General features: G+C 45.4%; 1 protein-coding gene across 3 annotated transcripts in view; it reads right to left on the bottom strand.

The window, feature by feature from the left end:
• Nucleotides 1-24,051, bottom strand: part of plcb1 (phospholipase C beta 1) — a 1,109,102-nt gene that overhangs the window by 70,995 nt on the left and 1,014,056 nt on the right. For all 3 annotated transcript variants that reach the window (XM_070889862.1, XM_070889863.1, XM_070889865.1), the window contains exons 31-32: nucleotides 22,258-22,315; nucleotides 17,260-17,346 (exon numbers count right to left, since the gene is read on the bottom strand). In XM_070889862.1, coding sequence (XP_070745963.1) covers nucleotides 17,260-17,346; nucleotides 22,258-22,315 — 145 coding nt within the window. The remainder of the gene's footprint in view (nucleotides 1-17,259; nucleotides 17,347-22,257; nucleotides 22,316-24,051) is intronic.

The raw sequence follows: 24,051 nt of genomic DNA on the forward strand, positions 1-24,051 counted from the left end.
CTAGTGGGGTACCGCAAGGTTCTGTGCTGGGGCCCCAGCTGTTTACATTGTACATTAATGATTTAGACGAGGGGATTAAATGTAGTATCTCCAAATTTGCGGATGACACTAAGTTGGGTGGCAGTGTGAGCTGCGAGGAGGATGCTATGAGGCTGCAGAGTGACTTGGATAGGTTAGGTAAGTGGGCAAATGTATGGCAGATGAAGTATAATGTGGATAAATGTGAGGTTATCCACTTTGGTTGTAAAAACAGAGAGACAGACTATTATCTGAATGGTGACAGATTAGGAAAAGGGGAGGTGCAACAAGACCTGGGTGTCATGGTACATCAGTCATTGAAGGTTGGCATGCAGGTACAGCAGGCGGTTAATAAGGCAAATGGCATGTTGGCCTTCATAGCGAGGGGATTTGAGTACAGGGGCAGGGATGTGTTACTCCAGTTGTACAGGGCCTTGGTGAGGCCACACCTGGAGTATTGTGTACAGTTTTGATCTCCTAACTTGAGGAAGGACATTCTTGCTATTGAGGGAGTGCAGCGAAGGTTCACCAGATTAATTCTTGGGATGGCGGGACTGACATATCAAGAAAGACTGGATCAACTGGGCTTGTATTCACTGCAGTTCAGGAGAATGAGAGGTGATCTCATAGAAACGTTTAAAATACTGACGGTTTAGACAGGTTAGATGCAGGAAGAATGTTTCCAATGTTGGGGAAGTCCAGAACCAGGGGTCACAGTCTAAGGATAAGGGATAAGCCATTTAGGACCGAGATGAGGAGAAACTTCTTCACCCAGAGTGGTGAATCTGTGGAATTCTCTACCACAGAAAGTTATTGAGGCCAATTCACTAAATATATTCAAAAAGGAGTTACATGTAGTCCTTACTACTAGGAGGATCAAAGGGTATGGCGAGAAAGTAGGAATGGGGTACTGAAGTTGCATTTTCAGCCATGAACTCATTTAATGGCGGTGCAGGCTCGAAGGGCCGAATGGCCTACTCCTGCACCTATTTTCTATGTTTCTATATCGTGCCCTCGCATTCCTGTCATGGTAGTCACATTGTGACTGACGCCTGCTCTCAACAATTTCTTTCATAGTGGGGTGTATAAAGGATAACCTGGTTTTGAGCATCCTTTTCATTCGCAGCTCTGCGGGTGGAACCCCTGTGAGCAAGTAAGGTCGAGATCTATTGGCCATCTTGCGGCGTGATAAGTGGATTTGTAGGGAATCCCCTTGGATTCTGAGCATCCCCTGTTTGATTATCTGCACTGCTCGTTCTGCCTGGCCACTTGAGGCCGGCTTGAACGGTGCCGTTCTGACATGGTTGATTCCATTGCCTGCCATGAAGTCCTGGAATTCAGTGCTTGTGAAGCACGGGCCTTTGTCGCTGACCAAGACATCCAGTAGACCATGGGCGGCGAACATTGCCCGTAGACTTTCTACCGTGGCAGAGGATGTGTTTGAATTTAAATGGCACCCTCAATCTATTTGGAGTAGGCGTCTACTATAACCAAAAACATTTTTCCCATGAAAGGACCTGCGTAGTCCACATGGATGCGTGACCATGGCTTGGCGGGCCAGGACCAGGGGCTAAGGGGAGCTTCCCTGGGCGCGTTTCCCAGCTGACCACACGTGTTGCACCTGCGAACACAAAGTTCCAGGTCTGCACCTATCCCTGGCCACCAAACGTGTGACCTGGCAATTGCCTTCATCATGACAATGCCCAGGTGCTCATTGTGAAGTTTTCTGATAAAACACCTCTCTGCCCATCTGGGGCATGACTACTCGGTTTCCCCACAGTAGGCAATCGGCCTGAATCGAGAGTTCATCCTTGCGCCTATGAAACGGTTTAAATTCCTCAGGGCATGCCCCGTACGTGGCTGCCCAGTCCCCATTCAGGGCACATTTCTTAACTAAAGATAGTAGCGGATCTTTATTTGTCCAGACTTTAATCTGACGGGCTGTCACAGGTGAGCCTTTGCTTCCGAAAGCTTCAACAGCCATGACCATCTCAGCATCATGCTCAGTTGCCCCCTCAGTGATGGCTAGTGGAAGCCTGCTGAGTGCATCGGCGCAGTTTTCAGTGCCCGGTCTGTGCTGAATTGTGTAGTCATAGGCGGCTAACGTGAGTGCCCACCTCTGTATGCGGGCCGATGCATTCGCATTTATGGCCTTGTTGTCGGCCAAAAGGGACGTTAGGGGTTTGTGATCTGTCTCCAGCTCAAATTTCCTGCCAAACAGGTACTAGTGCATTTTTTTTTACTGTATATATACATGCTAGCGCTTACCTTTTTACTATCCCGTAGCACATTTCTGCCTGGGACAGAATTCTGGAGGCATAAGCTACCGGTTGTAACTGACCATTGGCATTCACATGCTGCAACACACACCCGACCCCATAGGACGATGCATCGCACGTTAAAACAAGTTTCTTATACGGGTCATATAACGTTAACAGTTTGTTGGAGCATAACAAATTGCGTGCTCTATCAAAAGCCCTTTCCTGGCTGTCCCCCCAGACCCAATCGCGACCTTTGCGTAGGAGCACGTGTCTTGGCTTTAACAGCGTGCTCAATTTGGGAAGAAAGTTCCCAAAATAGTTCAGGAGCAACAGGAACAAATGCAGTTCCGTCGTGTTGCGGGGTCTGGGTGCTCTCTGGATCACTTCCGTTTTGGATGCAGTAGGTCTGATCCCGTCTGCTGCTACCCTCCTCCCCAGGAATTCTACCTCTGGAGCTAAAAAGACGCACTTCGCCTTTTTCAGTTGCAGCCCTACCCGTTCCAGTCTGCGTAGCACCTCCTCCAGGTTGTGGAGGTGTTCTTCAGTATCGCGACCCGTGATGAGGATGTCGTCTTGAAAAACCACCGTCTTTGAGGAGGCTTTCCATATTTCGCTGAAAGATAGCGGTGGCCAAACGGACATCTGTTATACTCAAACAACCCCTTGTGTATCATAATGGAGGTCAGCTTCTTCGACTCACTCGCCAGCTCCTGGGTCATGTAAGCTGAGGTCAGGTCCAATTTTGAAAAAAGTTTGCCACTGGATTGCGTCGCAAAGAGGTCCTCCGCTCTCGGTAGCGGGTACTGGTCTTGGAGTGACACCCGATTGATGGTGGCCTTGTAATCACCACATATCCAGACTGACCCATCCGCTCGCCCAATCACTAAATTCGACTGGCGAGATGATGCCTTCCCTCAGCTGACGGTCCAATTCACATTCTATCTTTTCCCGCATCATGTACGGCACTGCTCTGGCCTTGTGGTGTGCTGGCCTGGGGTCCGGGTTTATGTGAATCACTACCTTGGCCCCCATGAAAGTGCTGATTCCGGGTTGACAATAATGTCAAATTTGTCCAGGACCTGTGAGCATGATACTCGCTCCACAGAAGAAATTGCATTGACATTGCCCCATTTCTAGTTCATGACAGCAAGCCAACTCCTCCCCAGTAGTGAGGGACCGTCTCCCGGGACAATTCAGAGTGGCAACCTGTTCTCCGAATCTTTGTGGGTCACGACTACTGTGGCGCTGCCTAGCACCGGAATGATCTCCTTTGTATATGTCCGTAGCTGTACGTCAATCGGCAATAATTTTGGCCTCCTGGCCTTGGACACCCACAACCTTTCGAACTGTTTGATACTCATCAGGGACTGGCTGGCGCCAGTGTCTAGCTCCATTGATACTGGGATGCCATTGAGGAGCACTTTCATCATTATCAGTGACGTCCTGTTATATGAACTGTATATGTGCTCCACATGAACTCGCTGAACTTCAGCTTCCAGCGATTTCCCCCAGTATTCATTTGGCCTTGTAGGGCTTACATCAGGCCCTCCTCCTACATCAAACTGGCTGCAGGCTTCTTGCACAAACGCGCCAAGTGACCGCTGACGTTGCAGTTTCTGCAGGTATATTGCTGATACCTGCAACCTCTGGCTGGGTGTTTGCCTCCATACCTCCAGCATGAGCTGGAGGCCCCGTTGTTGGAAACAAAAGGTCCATTACCAGTCGATCGTCTCTGACTGTCTCTGCAATTGTCCTTAAGCGCACCATTAACGGGTGTTGATGGCCCCATTACTGGCTGCATTGTCCATTGTGATGGCATGAATCGCCGTTCAGCTAGCCATTGTCTCTGTTGAATTCCCCCTTTGGGTTTGACTACATGCTGGGGCATGTCCGATTGCCCTTGTCTGCCTAGAGAACTGTGTGCCGCGTTAACAATGTTGACTCCCTGGTCGTTTGCCGCATTTGAGCCAAGATTTTTGTCACACCTCATTCTGGTCTCTTCCTCCCGAGATAAATGTCTGGGCTATCAGAGCCACCGCTTCCAAGGTCAAGTCTTTGGTCTCAATCAGTTTCCTGAAAACCCCAGCATGCCTAATACCCTCAATAAAAAAGTCTCGCAGCATCTCCGCTCTGCATGCATCTGGGAACTTACATAGGCTCGCCAGCCACGAAGTCTGGAATGCTTTCCCCTTCTCGCTGTCAGTGCGTGTAAAATCGGTGTCTCGCCATGTGCATGCTGCTCGCCGGTTTAAGGTGTTCCCCTTACTTACTTACTGAGCTCTTCGAACGTCTTGTCCGCCGGCTTCTCTGGCGCGAGAAGGTCCTTCATCAGGGAGTACGTTCTGGATCCACAAACGGTCAGGAGATGAGCCCTGCGTTTGTCGGCCAAATCCTGTCCCAACCATTCCTTCGTGACAAAACTTTGCTGTAGTCTCTCAATAAAGTCGTCCCAATCATCACCAACACAGTACCTCTCTTCTGTGCTGCTAGTGGTCATGCTCGCGTGGTTTAAATCCCAGTTTCCCGTCGCCAATGATATGTCCTTACTATACAGTATAAATGCACACGAGGTCCATACTTGAGAGAAAGTCACTCTGTGACCAGTTACCTTTATTACCAAGACCTCAAGTGATGAAGGTGGGTGTAGCTTCCCCTTTTATACCTGAAAGTCCAGGTCAGGAGTGTCTCCCACAAGTTCACCCCTTGTGGTCAATGTTCTCAAGGTGTACATGGGCTACAATGATAGTTGAATACATGACAGTTCCCTTCCAATGGGTCCTGTTGTATCTCTTAGCAACTGATTGTCTAACAAGAACAAAAAGAGTGCAGAAACAAAGGAAGTCACTAAGACTTGTAAGAGCCTTTCTGATAGCTGCTTAATGCTGTATTGCATCTATTGTCAGACTGTACAGCTGCAGCTGTTGGAGAGTTCATTAGCATCCAACTATAGGCCTATAGGGGGAAGAAGGAAGGAGGAGGAGGATAAGACAAGCTAGATAAGTGGATTGCACGTTGGACATCTCCTTTTGATGATGTTTGTGTATATAGGGCAACAATCTTTTACCTGGATGTGCCTGGAGAAACCTACCACCACTAACTACAATTCTTTCAAGCGAGAGCGGGACCTGTTTCAGGCTCAAACAGAGATCACCTCGTACAAAAGATGGGTAACTGCAAGGAATTATTGGGGCCAGAGTGGTCTCCTGGACTAGTTTCAATTGCCTAAGGTGTCGGGGAGGTCGCTCCATCAATGTACATGGGGCCTATGATGACAGTAACAGGATTATGGACATGAACGCATATTTCCTTGGCGGCTCCTACGATTCATTCGTCCTGCAGCAGTCATCATTGCCGACCTTATTTGGAGGGCCAGAAACACTCAAGGGCTTTTGGGGGCGGGGGGAGGGTGGTGGGGGGGGGGGGGGAGATGGAGAATATGCCCTGCAACTTTGGAGTGTCCAAGAACAAGAACTCAAGAGAGGTACATGAGGTCCAGGCATCCATCAGGGTCATAATGGAACCTTAAAATCTAAAGTTCAACAGAATGAACATATCTGGAGGAGTTAGCATCCAACACGATGCATTGGGAGGATGAGGAAGGCACCTTCACCATCTTGAAACTGCAATTCCCTTGCTTGGTCTGATCAAGGTGAGTTGTGCAGTACAGTCTCGTGAGGTGATTGTTGCCTGCTGTGTCCTCCACAATTTTGCTGAGCAAAAGGGACCTAATGATGGAGCATCCAGGAAAAGGAGAACAAGAGGAGGAGGAAGTCAATCACAAGGAAAAAGAGCTGCCTGCTGTACAAGCTGCTCAGATTGCTAATTATCAGACGGGATTTAATTGCTGAAACTCGTCATTAATAACCTTTTGCATAAAGGTCCTTCTCACATATGCCCAAAAACATCTTCTTCTTCTTAAGCAGTCTCCCGGAGTCGAACATCACTTGCTTCCACAATAAAATGAGTTCTAGGGTGATTGATAAGTCCAATGCGGGATCAACAGTCTCTGTCACAGGTGGGGCATACGGTGATTGGAGGAACGGGTGGGTGGGGTGCTTGATTTGTCGTACATTCCTTCCGCACTTGTAATTGGCTTCCGTGTGCTCCCGGCAAAGAGACTTGTGCTTCTTCTAAGAGGAAATGAGATGGTTGACTGCTGGGCATCAGAGCTTACCTCGAGGAAGCTGTGACCACCCAGTTTCCCCTGCTGGATCTGAAGGTGGCCCTGCGTGTAAAAGCCCATACTGCTGAATTGGCTTCCCGGACATGTTTAATCGCTGATTCTGTAGTAGTTTGAGTGGGGCTATTTAGGGCGTAGTATTGCCCTGAGAGACATTTCCATCTTTTGTGCCAACTCCAGAACATTTTCCTGATGCTGGGCACTCTCAGCATGGCCATGATCAGGGTAGGATCAGTCCTAAAGGCAGCAGTGACGTCATTCAGCCTTATGTTATTCAATCTCAATTTGATTCCTCAATGTGGAAAATCCCAGCTGTTGTAGTTTGGAACTCCATCATAAGATCAGAAGTGTTAATGTTCGCTGTTGACTGCACAGTGTTCAGTTCCATTCGCAACTCCTCAGATAATGAAGCTATCCGTGCCCGCATGCAGCAACACCTGGACGACATTCAGGCTTGGGCTGATAAGTGGCAAGTAATATTTGTGCCACACACGAACTGGGCAATGACCACCTCCAACAAAAGAGTCTGACCACCTCCCCTTGACATTTAACAGCATTACCATTGCTAAATCCCCCACCATGAACATCTTGGGGGTGACTATTGACCAGAAACTTAACTGGACCAGCCACTTAAATATTGTGGCCACAAGACAGGCAGCCAAGCTTTGGATGACCTCACATTTACATAGAGTAGAATGTGGGAGGCCAGCCAAGAGTGCATTGAAATAGTCAAGTCTAGAGGTAACAAAGGCATAAATGAGGGTTTCAGCAGCAGATGAGCTGAGGCAGGGGCGGAGACGGGCAATGTTACGGTGGTGGAAATAGGCGGTCTTAGTTATGGCGCAGATATGTGGTCAGAAGCTCATCTCAGGATCAAATAAGACACCAAGGTTGTAAACAGTGTGGTGCAACCTCAGAGAGATGTTCGGGAGAGGAATGGAGTTGGTGGCTAGGTATTGAAGTCTGTGGCAGAAACTGAAGACAATGGCTTCGGTCTTCCCAATATTTAGCTGGAGGAAATTTCTACTCGTCCAGTACTGGATGTTGGACAAGCAGTCTGACAACTTAAAGACAGTGAAGGGGTCGAGAGAAATGGTGGTGAGGTAGAGCTGGGTGTCGTCAGCGTACATGTGGAAACTGACCCTGTGTTTTCGGATGATGTCGCTGAGGGGCAGCATGTTAATGAGAAATAGGAGGGGGCCAAGGATAGATCCTTGGAGGACACCAGAGTAGCTATGCATGAGCACTAAGAGAAGCCATTGCAGGTGATTCTCTGGCTACGATTAGATAGATAAGATTAGAATTAGGCGAGTGCAATCTCACCCAGCTGGATGACAGTGGAGAAGTGTTGGAGGAGGATGGAGTGGTCAACGTGCCAAAGAAGCAGACAGGACAAGAAGGACAAGACGGGATTGTTTACCTTTGTAACAGTCACATAGGATGTCATTTGTGACTTTGATCAGGGCCGTTTCGGTACTGTGTCGGGCGGAAACCTGATTGGAGGGATCAAACATGGAGTTCCGGGAAAGATGGGCATGGATATGGGAGGCGACAGTATGTTCAAGGACTTTGGAGAGGAAAGGAAGGTTGGAGATGGGGTGGTAGTTTGCAAGGACGAGAGAGGTCAAAGGTTGTTTTTTTTGAGGAGAGGGGTGATGACGGTAGGTTTGAAGGAGAATGGGAGAGGGCTGCTAGCACAGAAATTTCCATCCCTTGACCATGGTGCACTCCCCATGTATTGTATGTTGGAGCGCTGGTAAAGTGTGCTGAATGAACTGACCTCACATTGCTGGGCATGCTCAGTCTTTTGGAGTATCACTACACTGAGACCAGTGTTGGACCCAATGTTAAATTAAATACAGGTCAGACGATGCCACATCTGAAGATGTATTACCTAAAAAGCTTAGTTCAGTGAAGTGGATTTGTTTTTAGTGTCCTAAAAGAGGCTTTACTGTTTCTTCAATTGTTGACCCAGCGACGATGAAGGAATGGTGATATATTTCCAAGTCAGGATGCAGTGTGACTTGGAGGGGAACTTGGAGGTGGAAATGTTCCTATGCACCTGCTGTCCTTGTCCTTCTTTGTGGTAGAGGTCACAGGTTTGGGAGGTGCTGTCGATGAAGCTTTGGAGAGTTGCTGCAGTGCAACTTGTAAATGGTACACACTACAGCCACGGTGCGCCGGTGGTGGAGGGAATTAATGTTTAAGGTGGTGGATGGGGTGCCAATCAAGCGAGTTGCTTTGTCCTGGATGATGTTTAGCATCTTGAGTGTTGTTAGAGCTGCACTCATCCAGGCAAGTGGAGAATATTCCATCACACTCCAGACATGTGCCTTGTAGATGGTGGAAAGGCTTTGGGAAGTCAGGAGGTGAGTCTCACACTGTAAAATACCTAGCCTCTGACCTGCTAACTCGCACCAAATCCCATGCACCCAACACCCTTGAGCTCGCTGACCTACATTGGCTCCCGGTTATGCAATGCCTTGATTTAAAAATTCTCATCCTTATTTTCAAATTCCTCCATGGCCTCATCCCTCCCTATCTCTGTAATCTCTTCCAGCCTCACAACCCACCCTTCCCCCCCCCCCCCCCCCCGAGATATCCTGGCCTCTTGAGCATCCCTGATTTTAATCGCTCAACCATTCAACTGCCTAGGCCCTAAATTGTAGAATTGTCCCCCTAAACCTCTCTACCTCTTTTTCCTCCTTTAAGACGCTCCTTAAAACCTACCTCTTTGACCATCTGCCCTAATTTCTCCTTAAGTGGCTCAGTGTCAATTTTGTAACACTCCTGTGAAGCACCTTGGGACGTTTTACTATGTTAAAGGTGCTATATAAATACAACATCAACAACTTTTGTTTAACTTTTAACAATACAAATTGTTGTTGTTGTATCTCTGTAACCTCCGCCAGACCTACAAGCCTTTGAAATCTCTGCGCACCTCCAATTTTGGCCTCTTGTGCATCCTTGATTTTAATCGCTCCACCATTGGCGGCTGTGCTTTCAGCTGCCTGGGCCCTAAACTCTGGAATTCCCTCCCTAAACCTTTCCTTCTCGCTATCTCTCTCCTCATTTAAGATGCTCCTTAAAAACCTAACTCTTTGAACAAGCTTTTGATCATCTGCCCTGATAGCTCCTTCTGTGGCTCAGTGCCAAAAATATTTTTATTGTAATTGCTATTGTTAAGCCTTGGTATGTTTTGCTACATTAAATGTGGTATATAAATGTAAGTTATCGCTGTTGTTGTTGTTGTCAAGTACTGCTGGCTACCCTTAAAGTCTGACATCTTTTTAGGCTGCAAGTTGGTTGAGGAGACAACCAGGCTTTATGGGTCATGCTTCAGGTGGTGACACAGCTAAGGGTGGCTGTGTTTGGAGGAGAGTGTCACCCTAATAAAGAGCATCACCAGAACAGCATAGTTGAGGGTGATGGACCCACCTTTGACCCGAACCTGAGAGCAAGTGAAGGAGTAAGTTTTTGGTTTACACAAGGTTGCAAGGTAAGTGTGCAAATATGTAACAGCATTTTAATTAGTTATTTTTTTTTAATGTATTCATTCACGGAATGTGGGCATCGTTGGCAAAGCCAGCATTTATTACCCATCCCTAATTGCCCTTGAGAAGCTGGTGGTGAGCCGCCTTCTTGAACCGCTGCAGTTCGTGTGGTGAAGGTACTCCTACAGTGCTATTAGAGAGGGAGTTGGAGGCGCCATTCAGCAATGATGAGCTTTTATCTGTAGGGTCGCTTAGAACAGAGAGATTATGGCTTGCATTCTGTTAGCTGTTAGTAACACTGAATGGTGTGGGTGATATCATTTTAAATGCTAATCGTATATTGTAATTCCTTTAGATTAGAAACAAACAGCAAATTAAATAGGAATGGAATAATGTATTATTTAATTAAACACTTGGGGCGGATTTTCTGGTCCTTGGAGCTCCATTTTTCGGCCGGTAGGGACAGCAATAGTGGCGGCTGAGGTGTTCTGTGCGGGCGGTCAGCCACCAGCGCCCCGCGGGGGCTTTTGAGGCCGGTTTTGTGGCAGCGCGGAGCAGCACCACCGGAAGAGCAATGCCCCGGTTGTGACCCGTACGCCCCACAGCGGGTCCCGCAATGACCCCCTGGGAAAACGTGCAGTCCGACCTATACCGGCGGCGGAGAGGTAAGTAATGCCATCCTAAGATAAGTATGATTGTTTTTTTCTTTTAATTGTTTTTGTGATTTATGTTGTGGTGGTGTAGGCAATGTATTCAGAATATTTTTGTGGGGCTTTTTCCATTTTTTTTTCTCCCCAGGTGTCTCTTGGAGCGCTCCCAGACCGGCTCTTTAGCTCGGGATTTTCCTATGCTAACGCCCTTAGAGAGGTGTACAACACCTCCCGTAACGCTGCGTCCCAGACTCAGGGCCCAGCTGCCCAATTTTGAGGACTGAGGCGCAAACTGTTCCCAGGCGCAAACTTTACTGCCCCGTCGCTATTACTGCCCCGAAATCATCAAAGCCGAAAATCCAGCCCCAAGCTTTAAACAGAATTTGCACTGGTGCTTGCGACTCAATTTCTCCTCTCTGTGCTGGGGTGCAGATCCCTTACTTATGTTCCTTTATACTGGATCATTACTATCATTCTATGTTTTAAGTTTTTGTTCAATGTAAGTATCAGTCTTGCAACTGGCAATATATGAATGACCCCCAATAAGGTCTGGTCTCAAGAATGGGTCGAATGGCAGTTATATCCAATGGCTACTTTGGCTAATATTATTATTTCTTTATTTAAATGAAAATGTGGGGAAAAAAAATCAAGTTGTCTTGTCCCATTAACTGGTCTTTTCACTTCCGCAGTTGCAGATTTTTTGAATGGAATTTGATACTTAACATTTTTGCCACATCCTAAAAACCTAAAATGCACCACTCCCAAATTATGTTGGCCTCAATATTCTGTCAATGTTCTGTCTGTCTTCCACCATAGCTCCCAGGAAAATGACAGAAATGTGGTTATATTTTTTGGTTGCTCTGTAAGGAGCAGGACCTCCATCTACCCTGTAGAAGACAAGTGTTGAACATGGGCCAGAGCCTGGGGCAGGAACTCCCTGGGATGGGAATTCCCACCTCTCAGGCTGCAGAGATACCTAGGGTATTAGTGGAGGTGGGCACACTGACTGAATATGAGCCAGGATTGTGAACTGAGGAGTTTTAGGGCCGTCGTGAATTGTCCCATAATTTAAGTTGTTTGATTAAATTACCATTGTATAACTTAGCATTGCAATAATGCATTTGCATTCCATTACACAATGAAAATTCAATTTAATGTCAACGGAAAAAACATTAGAGCAACTCCCTTATGTTCAAGTATTTTTAATATCATCAGCATAGGCAGTCCCTCGAAATCGAGGAAGACTTGCTTCCACTCAAAGTGAGTTCTCAGGTGACTGTACAAGTGCAATACGGGAATTACAGTCTCTGTCACAGGTGGGGCAGACAGTGGTTGAAGGAAAGGGTGGGTGGGTAGTCTGGTTTTCCGCAAGCTCCTTCCGCTGTCTGCATTTGGTTTTGGCAAGCTCTCGGCGACAAGACTCGAGGTGCTCAGCACCCTCCCGGATGCTCTTCTTCCACTTAGGGCAGTCTAGGGCCAGTGATTCCCAGGTGCCGGTGGGGATGTTGCACTTTATCAATGAGGCTTTGAGGATGTCCTTGAAATGTTTCTTCTGCCCATCTGGGGCTCGCTTGCCGTGTAGGAGTTCCAAGTAGAACGCTTGCTTTGGGAGTCTTGTGTCGGGCATGCGGACGATGTGGCCCGCCCAATGGAGCTGGTCAAGTGTGGTCAGTGCTTCGATGCTGGGGATGTTGGCCTGATCGAGAACACTGACGTTGGTGCGTCTTTCCTCCCAGGGGATTTGCAGGATTGAAACTCCATGCTTATGAATAAAATGCCATCATGGCTGCATCATTTTTGATTAGGGATCATATTATATTTTCTTCCATGTTTTAAATGCCTTTCCAATAGTGATGTGATTAAAAATGCAATTGTGATCTACAAAATGTTACAACACTGTTACGTAGTTCAGAATCTGCGCAGAATAAAAATGGACTTCAAGCTTGATCTCCTGAAGAACATTCAATTGCTTTTATCTCCTGTACAACAATTACATTTCATTGTAGAACCCACTCAGCTCTTGAGAGGATCAAAGGGATCATGCCGTTTTCTACTTCTTTTATTACAGGACTTTGACATTTTACAGCTATTTTAGCAATCTTAGTTCCAAACTGTTTCTGTATTCTAATCATAATTTCAAATTCATCACAGAGACTAGATAAAGGCAGCTACTGGGATTGTGCACAGTTCATATGAATAATAATCAATAACTGCAATTAACGTTGTTATGAAAATTGCATGGCATTTTTATTTGTAACAAAGTTTATTTCACTACACAGCCAGTGCGTTTGAAAGGGCAGGATGGCATACGGCATACGTGTAAGACAGGTGCATACTCAGCACTTGCACAATTGTGGTTGAAGTTTGCAAATTCAGACATCTATAGCAGAATTGCACAAGGCAGTAGAATGGTCAGTTGTTAGCTTTGTGTAACTGTATCTATGGGCTGCATTTTCGGTTTTGCTGTTTTCGGGGCGAAACCGGAGGCGGGGCAGGAAATTTACCGGCCAGGAATAGATTGCGCTCTTGTGAGAAATTTTCGCCATCTGGGCTGTGCGCCAGTGCGAAGGGAAAGGGAGGCGTTGTACTACTTTTGCGGCGCAAAAATGGGAACCTCGCCAACTAAAGTGCGGGGCCGGGAGCGCACCGAGAGAGGCCTTGGGGGCGGGGGGCAAGGAAGAAAAACTAAAACAAATCGCTAAAAAAATAAATAAAAGAACAAATACTCGCACTTACCTTGTCTGCACTTTACCTACCTCACCGCTGCCGGCATGACTGGACCGCTCTGTTTTACCCGACGGTCATCGTGGGGCCGCTCCAGGGCGTACGGGTCGGCTGCGAGCCAACCGGTGTCACGACCAGAGGCATTGCACACCCAGCGTGGCTCTTCCCGGGAGTGCTGCTCAGCGCCACCGCAAAACCCGACCCGGGCTGCAGGAGACCTCGCCGCTCCATTTCATGTCGCTACGGGAGAAACCCGGAGCGCCAAGATCCCGAAAATCCAGGCCATGAATTTAAAGCATTAGAGGTAGGATTTATTCTATGCAAGTCATTTAGTTCTATAACTACTTTAAGAATTTCATAGCTAGCAAAACCAAATTACCACAGAGCTATGCAGACAACCAACTTGTTAAAGTGAACATACAATATTAATATCAGAGACATTTCTGCACAGAAGGAGGACATTGAGAGGCACACGGCTGAATTTTAATGGGGAAGGTGGGTTGCGGGTTGGGGTGCAGAGGGTCTCCGAGAGAGTCAAGAAGCCCAGGAGGCCGGGTTTCCTACAGACCCTGCTGAATTTAATGGCTGGCCAGATTTGAATGGGAAGCCTCCGTTTCCCACCCGCAGCCAGCCAGATTGAGAGGCTGGCCGGCTCCAGACGGGTAGGCCTGCGGCACTAGGCCGCACAGAGGAGGGAGGGAGGGATCCCGTTGGGGCCGGGGGGAGCAACAGCAGCAGCGGCGAGAGGGGTCCCCCAAGAAGATTTTGGGGACATAGGGCGGCAGCAGCAGTGGGGGCTTGGTGGGGGGTGGGGGGGGGTGGCCATCGGAAGAAGATTGGGGGCTGGGAGCTGCCCAGACAGGGCGGTGGGAAGGGAGGTCTGAAGGTCGTGGGCCAGGAGCAGCACAGAGAGGGCCTGAAGAGTGGGGAAGACGGCGGGGGGGGGGGGGAGGGAATTCTCGCGGGGGTGGGGGAGGGGTAGTGGGTGGGGGGAGGCCTTGGGGAAGGCTGCAGTAGCAGTGGAGACGGAGTTCTTGTGGGGGATCGGAGGCTTGGGATGGAGTCCTCATGGGGATTGGAGGCCGGAGACGGGGGAAGGTGGGGGGGCAGCAGGCCTGGGAGTGGGACTGAGTAGCAGCGGTGGGCGGGTAATCCTCGTAGGGGATCAGAGGCCATCAACATTATGTCAAACAAAAAAACAGTTTATCTATTGATGCATATTTTAAGGCAGTGTACGTCTAAGTATTAGTCAGTTATTCATACCAGGTACAGAATTATTATATGTTCTTCCTTATTTTCCCCCTCATCGCCAACTTTCTTCCTCCCATCCCCTCCGCTCATGAAAGGATTCACATCTTGCTGGATACAGCTCCATTGGTGCTGGGTGCACGCAGTACCTCACCCAACTGCCCATTCATGTTGGAGGCTTGAAAATGAGTAGAAGCAGACTATTCGACCAATCACTCAAGCCCCATCTCGTCTTCTCATTATCTCCATGCCCAAGCTGGATAACATGTAGAAACCAGGAGTATTAGCTGATCTTCCGCTCCCCGACTGGGACACTGTAGTCTGCCCTGCCGAGACCTTCTCACTCTTCACAAACCAGATAGTCAACCGTGGAGATTTCTGATCTGCTGGCTCAGCCATGCGGGCTTAACTGACACTGTAATTATAGTCTTTGGCAGCAAAGATATCAAATCATAAACAGCCCTAACTAAATGCTTTTCATGTGAATGATATAGCAAACAGATGTGCTTTCAGATCTTATTTTACATTTACACTTGAATTGACCTTATTAGCTGTTGACACTCATGAGCAAGTAGCACTACATACCCGTGGTGAGAGTACCATTATTTATAGGAACGTTGAATGATTCCTTTAGAATGCTTTCTTGAAGGTGATCGTCATCTATGTCTTCATGAAGTTCAAATGTCTAACTTTATAATTGGCAAAAGAGCCAAGGGGGAGATGAGGAGATGTTATGATGATCTGGAATGCACTGCCTGAAAGGGTGGTGGAAGCAGATTTAACAGTAACTTTCAAAAGGGAATTGGATAAATACTTGAAAAGGAAAAATTTGCAGGGCTCTGGGGAAGAGTGGGACTAATTGGATAGCTCTTTCAATGAGCTGGCACAGGCACAATGGGCCAAGTGGCCTCCTTCTATGCTGTCTCGATACTGCCTGATTTTGCCTGACATCCACCACTGGATGAGCAGAAATGTTGTCCAATAAAATATTGGGAAAATTGAAGCCATTGTCTTCGGTCCACGTCACAAACTCCGTTCTCTTGCCACCAATTCCATCCCTCTCCCTGGCAATTGTCTGAGGCTGACCAAGTCTGATCGTAACCTTGGTGTCATATTTGATCATGAGTTAAGCTTCTTACCTCATTTCCTTTCCATCACTGAGACCGCCCATTTCCACCTCCGTAACATCGCCCGTCTCCACCCTTGCCTCAGCTCATCCGCTGCTGAAGCCCTCATCCATGTCGTTTTTACCTCTAGACTTGGCTATTCCAATGCACTCCTGGCCTGCCTCCCTAGTTCTACCCACCATAAAGTTGAAGTCATCTGAAACTCTGCTGTCTGTGTCCTAACTCACACTCCTGCTCACCCAGCTCCCCTGTGCTTGGTGACCTACATTGGTTCCCTGTTAAGTAATGCCTAGATTTTAAAATTCTCATCCTTGTTTTCAAATTCCTCTTCCTGTCTCTGTAATCTCCTCCAGCCCTACATTCCCGCGAGATCTCTGTGCTCCACCAATTCTGACATTTTGAACATGCCCGATTATAATCGCTCAACCATTGGGGCCGTGCCTTCAGCTACCTAGGTCCTAAGCTCTGGAATTCCCTAAACCTCTCAGTTTCTCTACCCCTCTTTCTTCCTGTAAGACACTCCTTAAAACCTACCTCTTTGACCAAGCTTTCTGTTCGAATATCTCATGTGGTTCGGTGTCAAATTTAGCTTTTTGCTAACACTGCTGTGAAGCAACTTGGGGCCTTTTATTACACTAAAGGCGCTAAATAAATGTAAGTTGTTGTTGTTATAAAGTTCTATGACTCTCTAAACATTTTTAAGGGCGTGATTTTGGTTTTGGGCTGTAGCGCAAATTGGTGATAATGAATCGGCAGTCCATTTTACACCCCGCCCGATTTTCTTTTCCATTGAAATCGATGGGCTTTAAAATGTGCAGTCGATTCACCATCGCTCATTTTGTTCCACTGCCCGAGGCCAATTTTACCTCAATGACTTTAGGGATTGGGTATTTTGTGGTCCACTCTCTTCTATCTGACAATGGCCAGAATAGCAACAGAAAAAATGAGAGGCATGAAGTATTCTCATTCTCATCTCATTATCAAACTGGTCTAAAATCATAGTTCTCTTCATAGTCTCCCTTGATGGTGATGTGTATCAGATAACACTGCAGTACCAATAGAACTTTTTGCCTTTATGAACACATATGTATTACTATGTATGGTCACATCAGAAATGCATTTGTGAAAGTTTCTAGCAAAATTGTAAACATGCTAATTGAGATGTATTTATAAATCCACTAGTAATAATGGCAGTGAAAATCCACGCAAATGCATTTCCAATGTTGCTGCACGAAATGAGCAGAAGAATTCTTACCCTTCAGTGCCAATTTAAGTAGACATTTTGATGAAACAGATCCCCAGATAAAGACAAAGGGAGAAACAAAATTGAATATAAACAGTCTGTCCAGTGTAACTAACAGATCACAGCTAACCGTACATGCCCCTGACCCAGCAGATAGCATAAAGACTGTAAGAACAAAACAATCTCTGAACGCAATATGTATCATGTACTCTTGGAGGCTTGTTTAGATGTTACTTGCAGCCAGATGTTTAACCCCATCTGATCGTGTATAATTCAATTATATATTTTAATTAGTTCAAGTCATGTAATTGTACCTTTGGTTTTTCATCCAGAATTTGCTGATGCACTTCTTTGTGTTTGTCTGCCAGTTTCTCTTGTCTCTTGCATTGAGCATCTTCCAACTGGGGAAATATCAAGGAAATATGAAATGCTATCAGTACAATGTGGAAAGAGCGATGGATTATTGCAAGTCAGTGATAAGATATTACCATAGATAACAAGGGTGTCAAACAAATTTTGTTACTTAAGCCACACCCTAAAAAGATGCCGGGCTAAAAATTTGTCTCGGGCGATGGTGTAAAATGGGGAGGGTATGGGATCGACTGTCCGTTATACGCAGCGCCTGATATTCAGTTCCACTGCAGTCAATGGGATTAAATATCAGGTGCTGTGTATAACGGACGGCTGATCCGATACCCTCCACTTTGCGCCACCGCCCGAGATGAATTTCTAGGCCAGTAACTGCTGTTTCAATTTTATTGCCTCATCTCCTGCGGGCTGGCACTGCAGTGGCTCCAATTCTTCTTTCTGCTTTTCACACTTTAAACAGATGCTCTTGATTTAAACATTGGGAATAAGACATACAGGGAATGAGAGATCCCACTGACAGAAGCAGATTCTGGTTAAAGTCCTATTTGGAAGGCATTCATACCCATAAAGGTTAATGTCAATGGTAATGAAATCCGACCACAGCGGGCAGTGTATTTACCCACCGAGCCGTCAAGGCCACAATTGGATATTTTGATACATTTTACAGCTCACAGAAAAACTATGGTTACATTCTTCCATGCAAATAAGGAATTCTAATTATCTTCGTACTGTTCCATTGAAAACAAACATTTTCTGACTGGACTTACCTGGGAGAAAAGAGTTTGAATTTACTCTCCATATTTACAGGCTTCCCATTTCCCCATTCCAAACAGTCCATACCATTGAACAATGTGAAAACTGTGTCCAATATCTCTGCGAATGAATAAAATGCCTGCCTATCCCTTCTAAACTAATTGCAAAAATCACCTGAATATGAAAAATTTATAATAGTCGTTTCTCTTAAAATGTTAACAGTCAATTTTAAAACAGTCTCCTGTACTCTTTACATCATTGAAACTCATCCAGCTGAGTAGTGAAGCCACATCAGAGTGCTGCATCTTCACCCAAGCAAAAATACGCTGCATTCTTCTTTTTTCTTTTCATACTTGAGACATATGGTCTTGATTTAAACATTGGGTATAACACACACAGGGAATCAGAGATCCCACTAACAGATGCAAATTCCTATTTGAAAGACATTCATACCCATAGAGGTTAATTTAATTTATTTCCCTTTAAATCTATTTTATAATATATTGTATATATAGGGGGCTAAATTCCCCAGCACCCCAATTAGGGGCAGTAACCGACTCGGACGGGACTTCCTGCATCTGGCGTGAAAGACCCGCCCCGGCTGCGAAATTGCGGTTGCTAAAAAATCGCCGCACATGGTGATGATGTCATCACCGGTTGTGTGGTGGCCTGATATGGATTAGGGTTTTAGTGGCAGTGAAGCTGAGGTCGGAATGGAGATGTGCAATATTTTGTATGTGGAAGTAGGTAATCTCAGTGATGGACTGGATATACAGTTTAAAGTTCAGCTTAAGTTTGAGGAGGACAGTAAGGTTGTACAGTGTCAGGTTAAGCTTAAGTGGGTATCTAAGCTAGAGGATAGGATCCGGGCCTAGGGCACTATATTTCTGGTGGGGGTCAAACAAAATGGCTTGTATTCAAGCATTATCTTAAACAAAATTGTTTGCTAAACCTCTTGTTCAATGGTTAACAAAGATACAACTCAATTGCGCCAAACCCATCATTGTATCATTTGCACATTATGCCATTTCAGCAAAAGTACTGTGTGACTCGAGTGGCTAAATTCTGCCAACCCTAAAATGGTTCGGCATACACTTCACTTTTTAGTGGAAAGTGCCTTTTTAGGAACAAAAAAGGGGCAAATATTTTAGAGGGAGGCCAAGGAGGAGGAAATGATGGTGATGATGTTATTTAGCTCCCATCAGAAAAGCAATTTTTAGTATCTGTTTAAAGAGCAAGATGCTCAGGACTGATAATAATTTACTGGGGTGTTCACAGGACACTAGCGTTGGGTGTGAAGCTGGGTTTGATTAATATGCAAAAGAAACCAGTCCTTTTACAAGATCCATGTGTCTATTTCTCTATTCAGGATGTTCTTCCTTGCTGAATCTGTGGTTCTCAAACTGGGGACTACAGACCCCTGGGAGTCCGTAGACATTTTCCAGACGGTCCTTGAAAAAACCCCAATCGGTGATGGAGAGCAAGCTGGTGCGGAGCGGCCGGACGCTGCTGAATGAGGCAGTGAATGGTTACCACAATGGTGGCAGCAGCGGCTGTGCACTGCAGGAAGAGGAGGAGGAGAAGGAGGGAGGGAGAAAGACTGTGGGCCAGCAGCTATGTCACCACCAGCAACAGGAGTCGGAGGCGAACTAGCTATTCAGAGAGGAACTGACCAGCTATAAACAGAGATCCCGTCCTGACTACCAGTCGGCTGCAGCAGTGCCGGGATACGGCCAAAAACAGGCTCCACAAGTCGGACATACATTATATTAGATCTGTCTGTCCACGGTCAAGGGCTGGTCAAGGAGCAATTCGGACATAATAACCTGCGCAACACTTGAATACACTGAATAAGCAATGCATTTGTAATTCTAAAAAAAATCAATGCTTTAAAATCATTATCATTATATACATAGATACTTGAGGGATTCCCGTTTTGCAAATGTCACCATAGCTATATTGCAATTAATTGTCAGAAGATCCTGGCACAATATCAATTCTAAGGGTTAATAATAATTTAGATAGAGGGTCCATGATTATTAATCCATTTGAAAAAGAGTCCTTCAACCCCCAAAAATTTGTGAACCACTGCTCTACATAACAGCCAGGACCATATCAAATGAAGAACAGTGTTACCTTCAGGACTTGGCTCCCTCTGCTGGACACATAGGCAATTAATTATATGATATAGTTTTAAACACGACAACCAGAATGGGAGCAAAGTTTGAGTGGTTTATGCTTATCGTCTGGCCCCTGAGATCAGTTGAGAAGACTACCTTATTTAGTTTTATGTATTGGTTATCCTTCTTTATTTTATACATATGTTCTGTGTAGTTTTAATTCATTCATTGCCCATTTAATTTTCCCCTTGATAGCTGGGATGCTGTATGTAGTTGATGGTTGAAGAGGTTATCCATACTGAACAATTGTGGTACAGTGATTGCAAGTTTAAGTGAGAATCAACAGTCGGTTGTTGGCAAGTAATATCAGCTCATATAATATGTACAGTACAGTAAAAAACCTAAGAAGCATATTTCAATGTTTTTCTCTAGTTTTCCAGGTCTAAACAAGAAAGAGAAAAAAAAGAGACTTGTCCATTGCCACAGCTGCTAAAGAGTTAATACATGTTACAATGCTTTTTATTACTTGATAGTTTGGAAACTTTTCAAGGTTTGCTCCATGGAATCAGACAAATAATGGACACAATACAATAAAAAGAAACAAAATCGGTTGATAAGCTTTATCTGGAAATAAATTTTTACATTGACACTATAAACGAATCGACATTATGCGAAAGATGCATACACGCTGAAGTTTTAGAATAATATACGAAGTTCTACTGAACAACAAATAATTGCTGCAAGGGGTGGAGGAGAGAAATGTGGGAGTGCAGTGAGTTTGTACACGTCCCCTTTATCCTTGGGATTGGACTCCTACCTCGCGCAGGCTAAAAACATGGGCGCTTTCTCTTTCTGTTAGTCACAAACATTCAAAGTGAAGTGGACGTGCTTGGTTTCAACTGGCTTCTTCAACAAGAGCACTTTACATTCATATAGCACTCCTTACAAAAATGAACATCTCAGAGCCCTTTTCAAAGAGGTGAAGTGAACATTAAACAGGAGGTAGAGGGAATGGGGATCATGTTAAAGGCACAGCCAAGCAGAGTAACATTGTTCTAGAACAGGAAGAGGCACCAGAGTTTAGGAATATAGGAACAGGAGGAGGCCATTGAGCCCCTCGAGCCTGTTCCGCCATTTATTGAGATCATGGCTGATCTGCGACCTAACTCCATATGCCTTTGGCCCATATCCCTTAATACCTTTGGTTAACAAAAAATCTATTGATCTCAGATTTAAAATGAGCAATTTATCCAGCATCAATTGCCATTTGTGGAAGAGAGTTCCAAGCTTCTACCACCCTTTGTGTGTAGAAGTGTTTCCTAATTTCACTCCTGAAAGGGTCTGGCTCTAATTTTTAGACTATGCCCCTTAGTCCTAGACTCCCCAACCAGCAGAAATAGCTTCTCTCTTATTTACCCTATCTGTTTGAGGTGGCCAAGTGTATATCTGCTAAATGAATAGCTAGGGCTGGACATAGGCCTTGTACACTCTCGCTTCCAGCCCAGAGCTTAAGACTAAATAAGTGACTGCCCTACCAAGTGAAGCCATGTGAGCAATCTGCAGTTACAGGGGCATTGAAAATGAAGGCAGGGAGTTGTTGATCAGACTGACAGAGATGCTGATGCCAGTGTGGCAGGCGGGCCAGGGGAGAGGAAATTAGAAGCTCGGGCGCATATAGGTGGGGGAGTTGGGCGGTTGGATGTTTTTCAATGGCACAAATTCACCTACCCCGTGATTGTACAGAACTTTCCACGAACTTGGGAGTGCCGATTGGACAGGCTCCAAGAATGTGCGTCGAGGGAAGTGGGCATAAAGCACGAGTGAGGTGCTCTTTTGAGATTGGGGCCAGGGCACACTGTTGAGGTAAAGTACAGGGAACCTTACACCTGGTTGTGGCATCCTTGAACTGGATGTGCTTAATGCTGATACCGTTGAGCCAAAAATAGAAAAGTGCTCTGTTCTGCAGCACTGACTTCCCTGACCTTGATATGGACAAATGTTCATCAGAAAAGGCAAACATTTGACAAAATTTTAGCTGAGAGATGAACAATGAAAATACTTCCTACTTACCCTTTTAATTGACTGTACTACTTCATGTATGTAAGATCGGATAATTTCCGTCTTTTCCCTGCAACGAGACAGTGAATTAGTCATGCTTTCCTGCTCAGTTATTGAATTGATTGCACCGGCCTTTATCAAACCTCTTAAGCGGTCCTATTAATCTCCAGGATAACAGTGTGTGGACAAATTCAGGTGACACTTTATTTTAAATAATCCCTAAAAAAATGAATCAGTAGTGTTATCTGAATATCAGCAATCACAGAGAGTCCTGTTTAAATCCAGTGATGCTCAGGAACAATTCACTACTAGCACTGTATTGTCTGATCACACTATAACCTTGTGCCCTCCGCTCCCATTCATCGGCCTTCCTATGCACACAAATCCAGCAAAATAAAAAAAAGACGAGCATTTATATAGCACCTTTCATGATCTCAGAATGTCCCAAAGTGCTTTACAGCCAATGAAGTACTTTTGAAGTGTAGTCCCTGTTGTAAGGTAGGAAACGGGCAGCCAATTTGCAGTACTGAAACAGCAGTGTGATAAAGACCTGTTTTAGTGACGTTGATTGAGGGATAAATATTGGCCCTCAGTATTGCACTGGGAACCTGGATCTTTGTGCTCAAATCTCTGGAGCAGGAATTGAACCTTCTGACTCAAAAGCGAGAGTGCTACCCACTGAGCCACGGCTGACACTTTAAACTTTCTGTATGTTAGTAACTATTTCCAATTACTTCAGTGTTTTCTCTACTGTTCTCTTTCTCTGTCTGCCAAAAAAACCCATGCGTACCTCTGTCTAAGCTTAATGTAACAACTTTATCCTGTGTAACTACTTCAATCCAAATTTACACTAAACAGATTGACTTCAATAAATAGCCAAACGAAAACAGCAAAAGTGACCAGAATCCCAATGCCATTGATATTATGTTTAGACTAAACATGCTGAATAATGGCACAGAGGGACACAGCAGCCTCGTCCATGCTGTCAGAATTGGGATAAACTAGGTGTTTAACATATAAACTTACACTGGTCAAATCCAGGTCACTAAGCTCACAATTCAAATAGTTTGGCGCCAGTCCCTAATGAACAATACACAATAAAGCTTTCATGAAATGGTTTATACATGTGGAACAGACTCCCAAAGAAAGAAGTTGATTCATTCTTTCAAACTACTTGGTTGGAATGGGAACCAATGTTACACGAATATGTATAGATTAAGATGATCAAATACTTAATAGGACACAGTGGGGTAAATATTCCTCTACTGGTTACAAACTGATGTTAATCCCACCTGAATTGCAATGTGTTAAGTGTCCTGGATCGTGTTATTTTCCATTAATCATAGATCCAGACCAGACTAGTGTTGCCATCAAAAGATTGCGTGTAAGTGAAAAAGGTATAGGCAATTAAAGGGGAGTATTATAATTGGGGACAAAAATTTGAATGCCTATAGAAAGTCTCAAAATGTATTTCAACAACAATAACTTGCATTTATATAGCCGCCTTTAACGTAGTAAAACATCCCAAGGTATTTCAAAGGAGCATTTTCAAACAAAATGTGACACTGAGCCATATAAGAGTATATTAGGAGAGGTAACCAAATGTTTGGTCAAAGAGGTGGGTTTTAAGGAACGTCTTGACGGGGGAAAGGGAGGTAGAGAAGCGGAGAGGTTTAGAGAGGGAATTCAGGAGCTTAACACCCTAGGCAACTGAAGGCATTAGCAGACTTTGCCAAGGCTGAAGGGGCATGAGTTAAGAAGCAATAGATAAAAATGACGGGAACAGAAGTCCCATGTGCATCGTGA

Source organism: Pristiophorus japonicus, chromosome 9 (genome assembly GCF_044704955.1).
Source record: "Pristiophorus japonicus isolate sPriJap1 chromosome 9, sPriJap1.hap1, whole genome shotgun sequence".
Taxonomy (NCBI): domain Eukaryota; kingdom Metazoa; phylum Chordata; class Chondrichthyes; family Pristiophoridae; genus Pristiophorus; species Pristiophorus japonicus.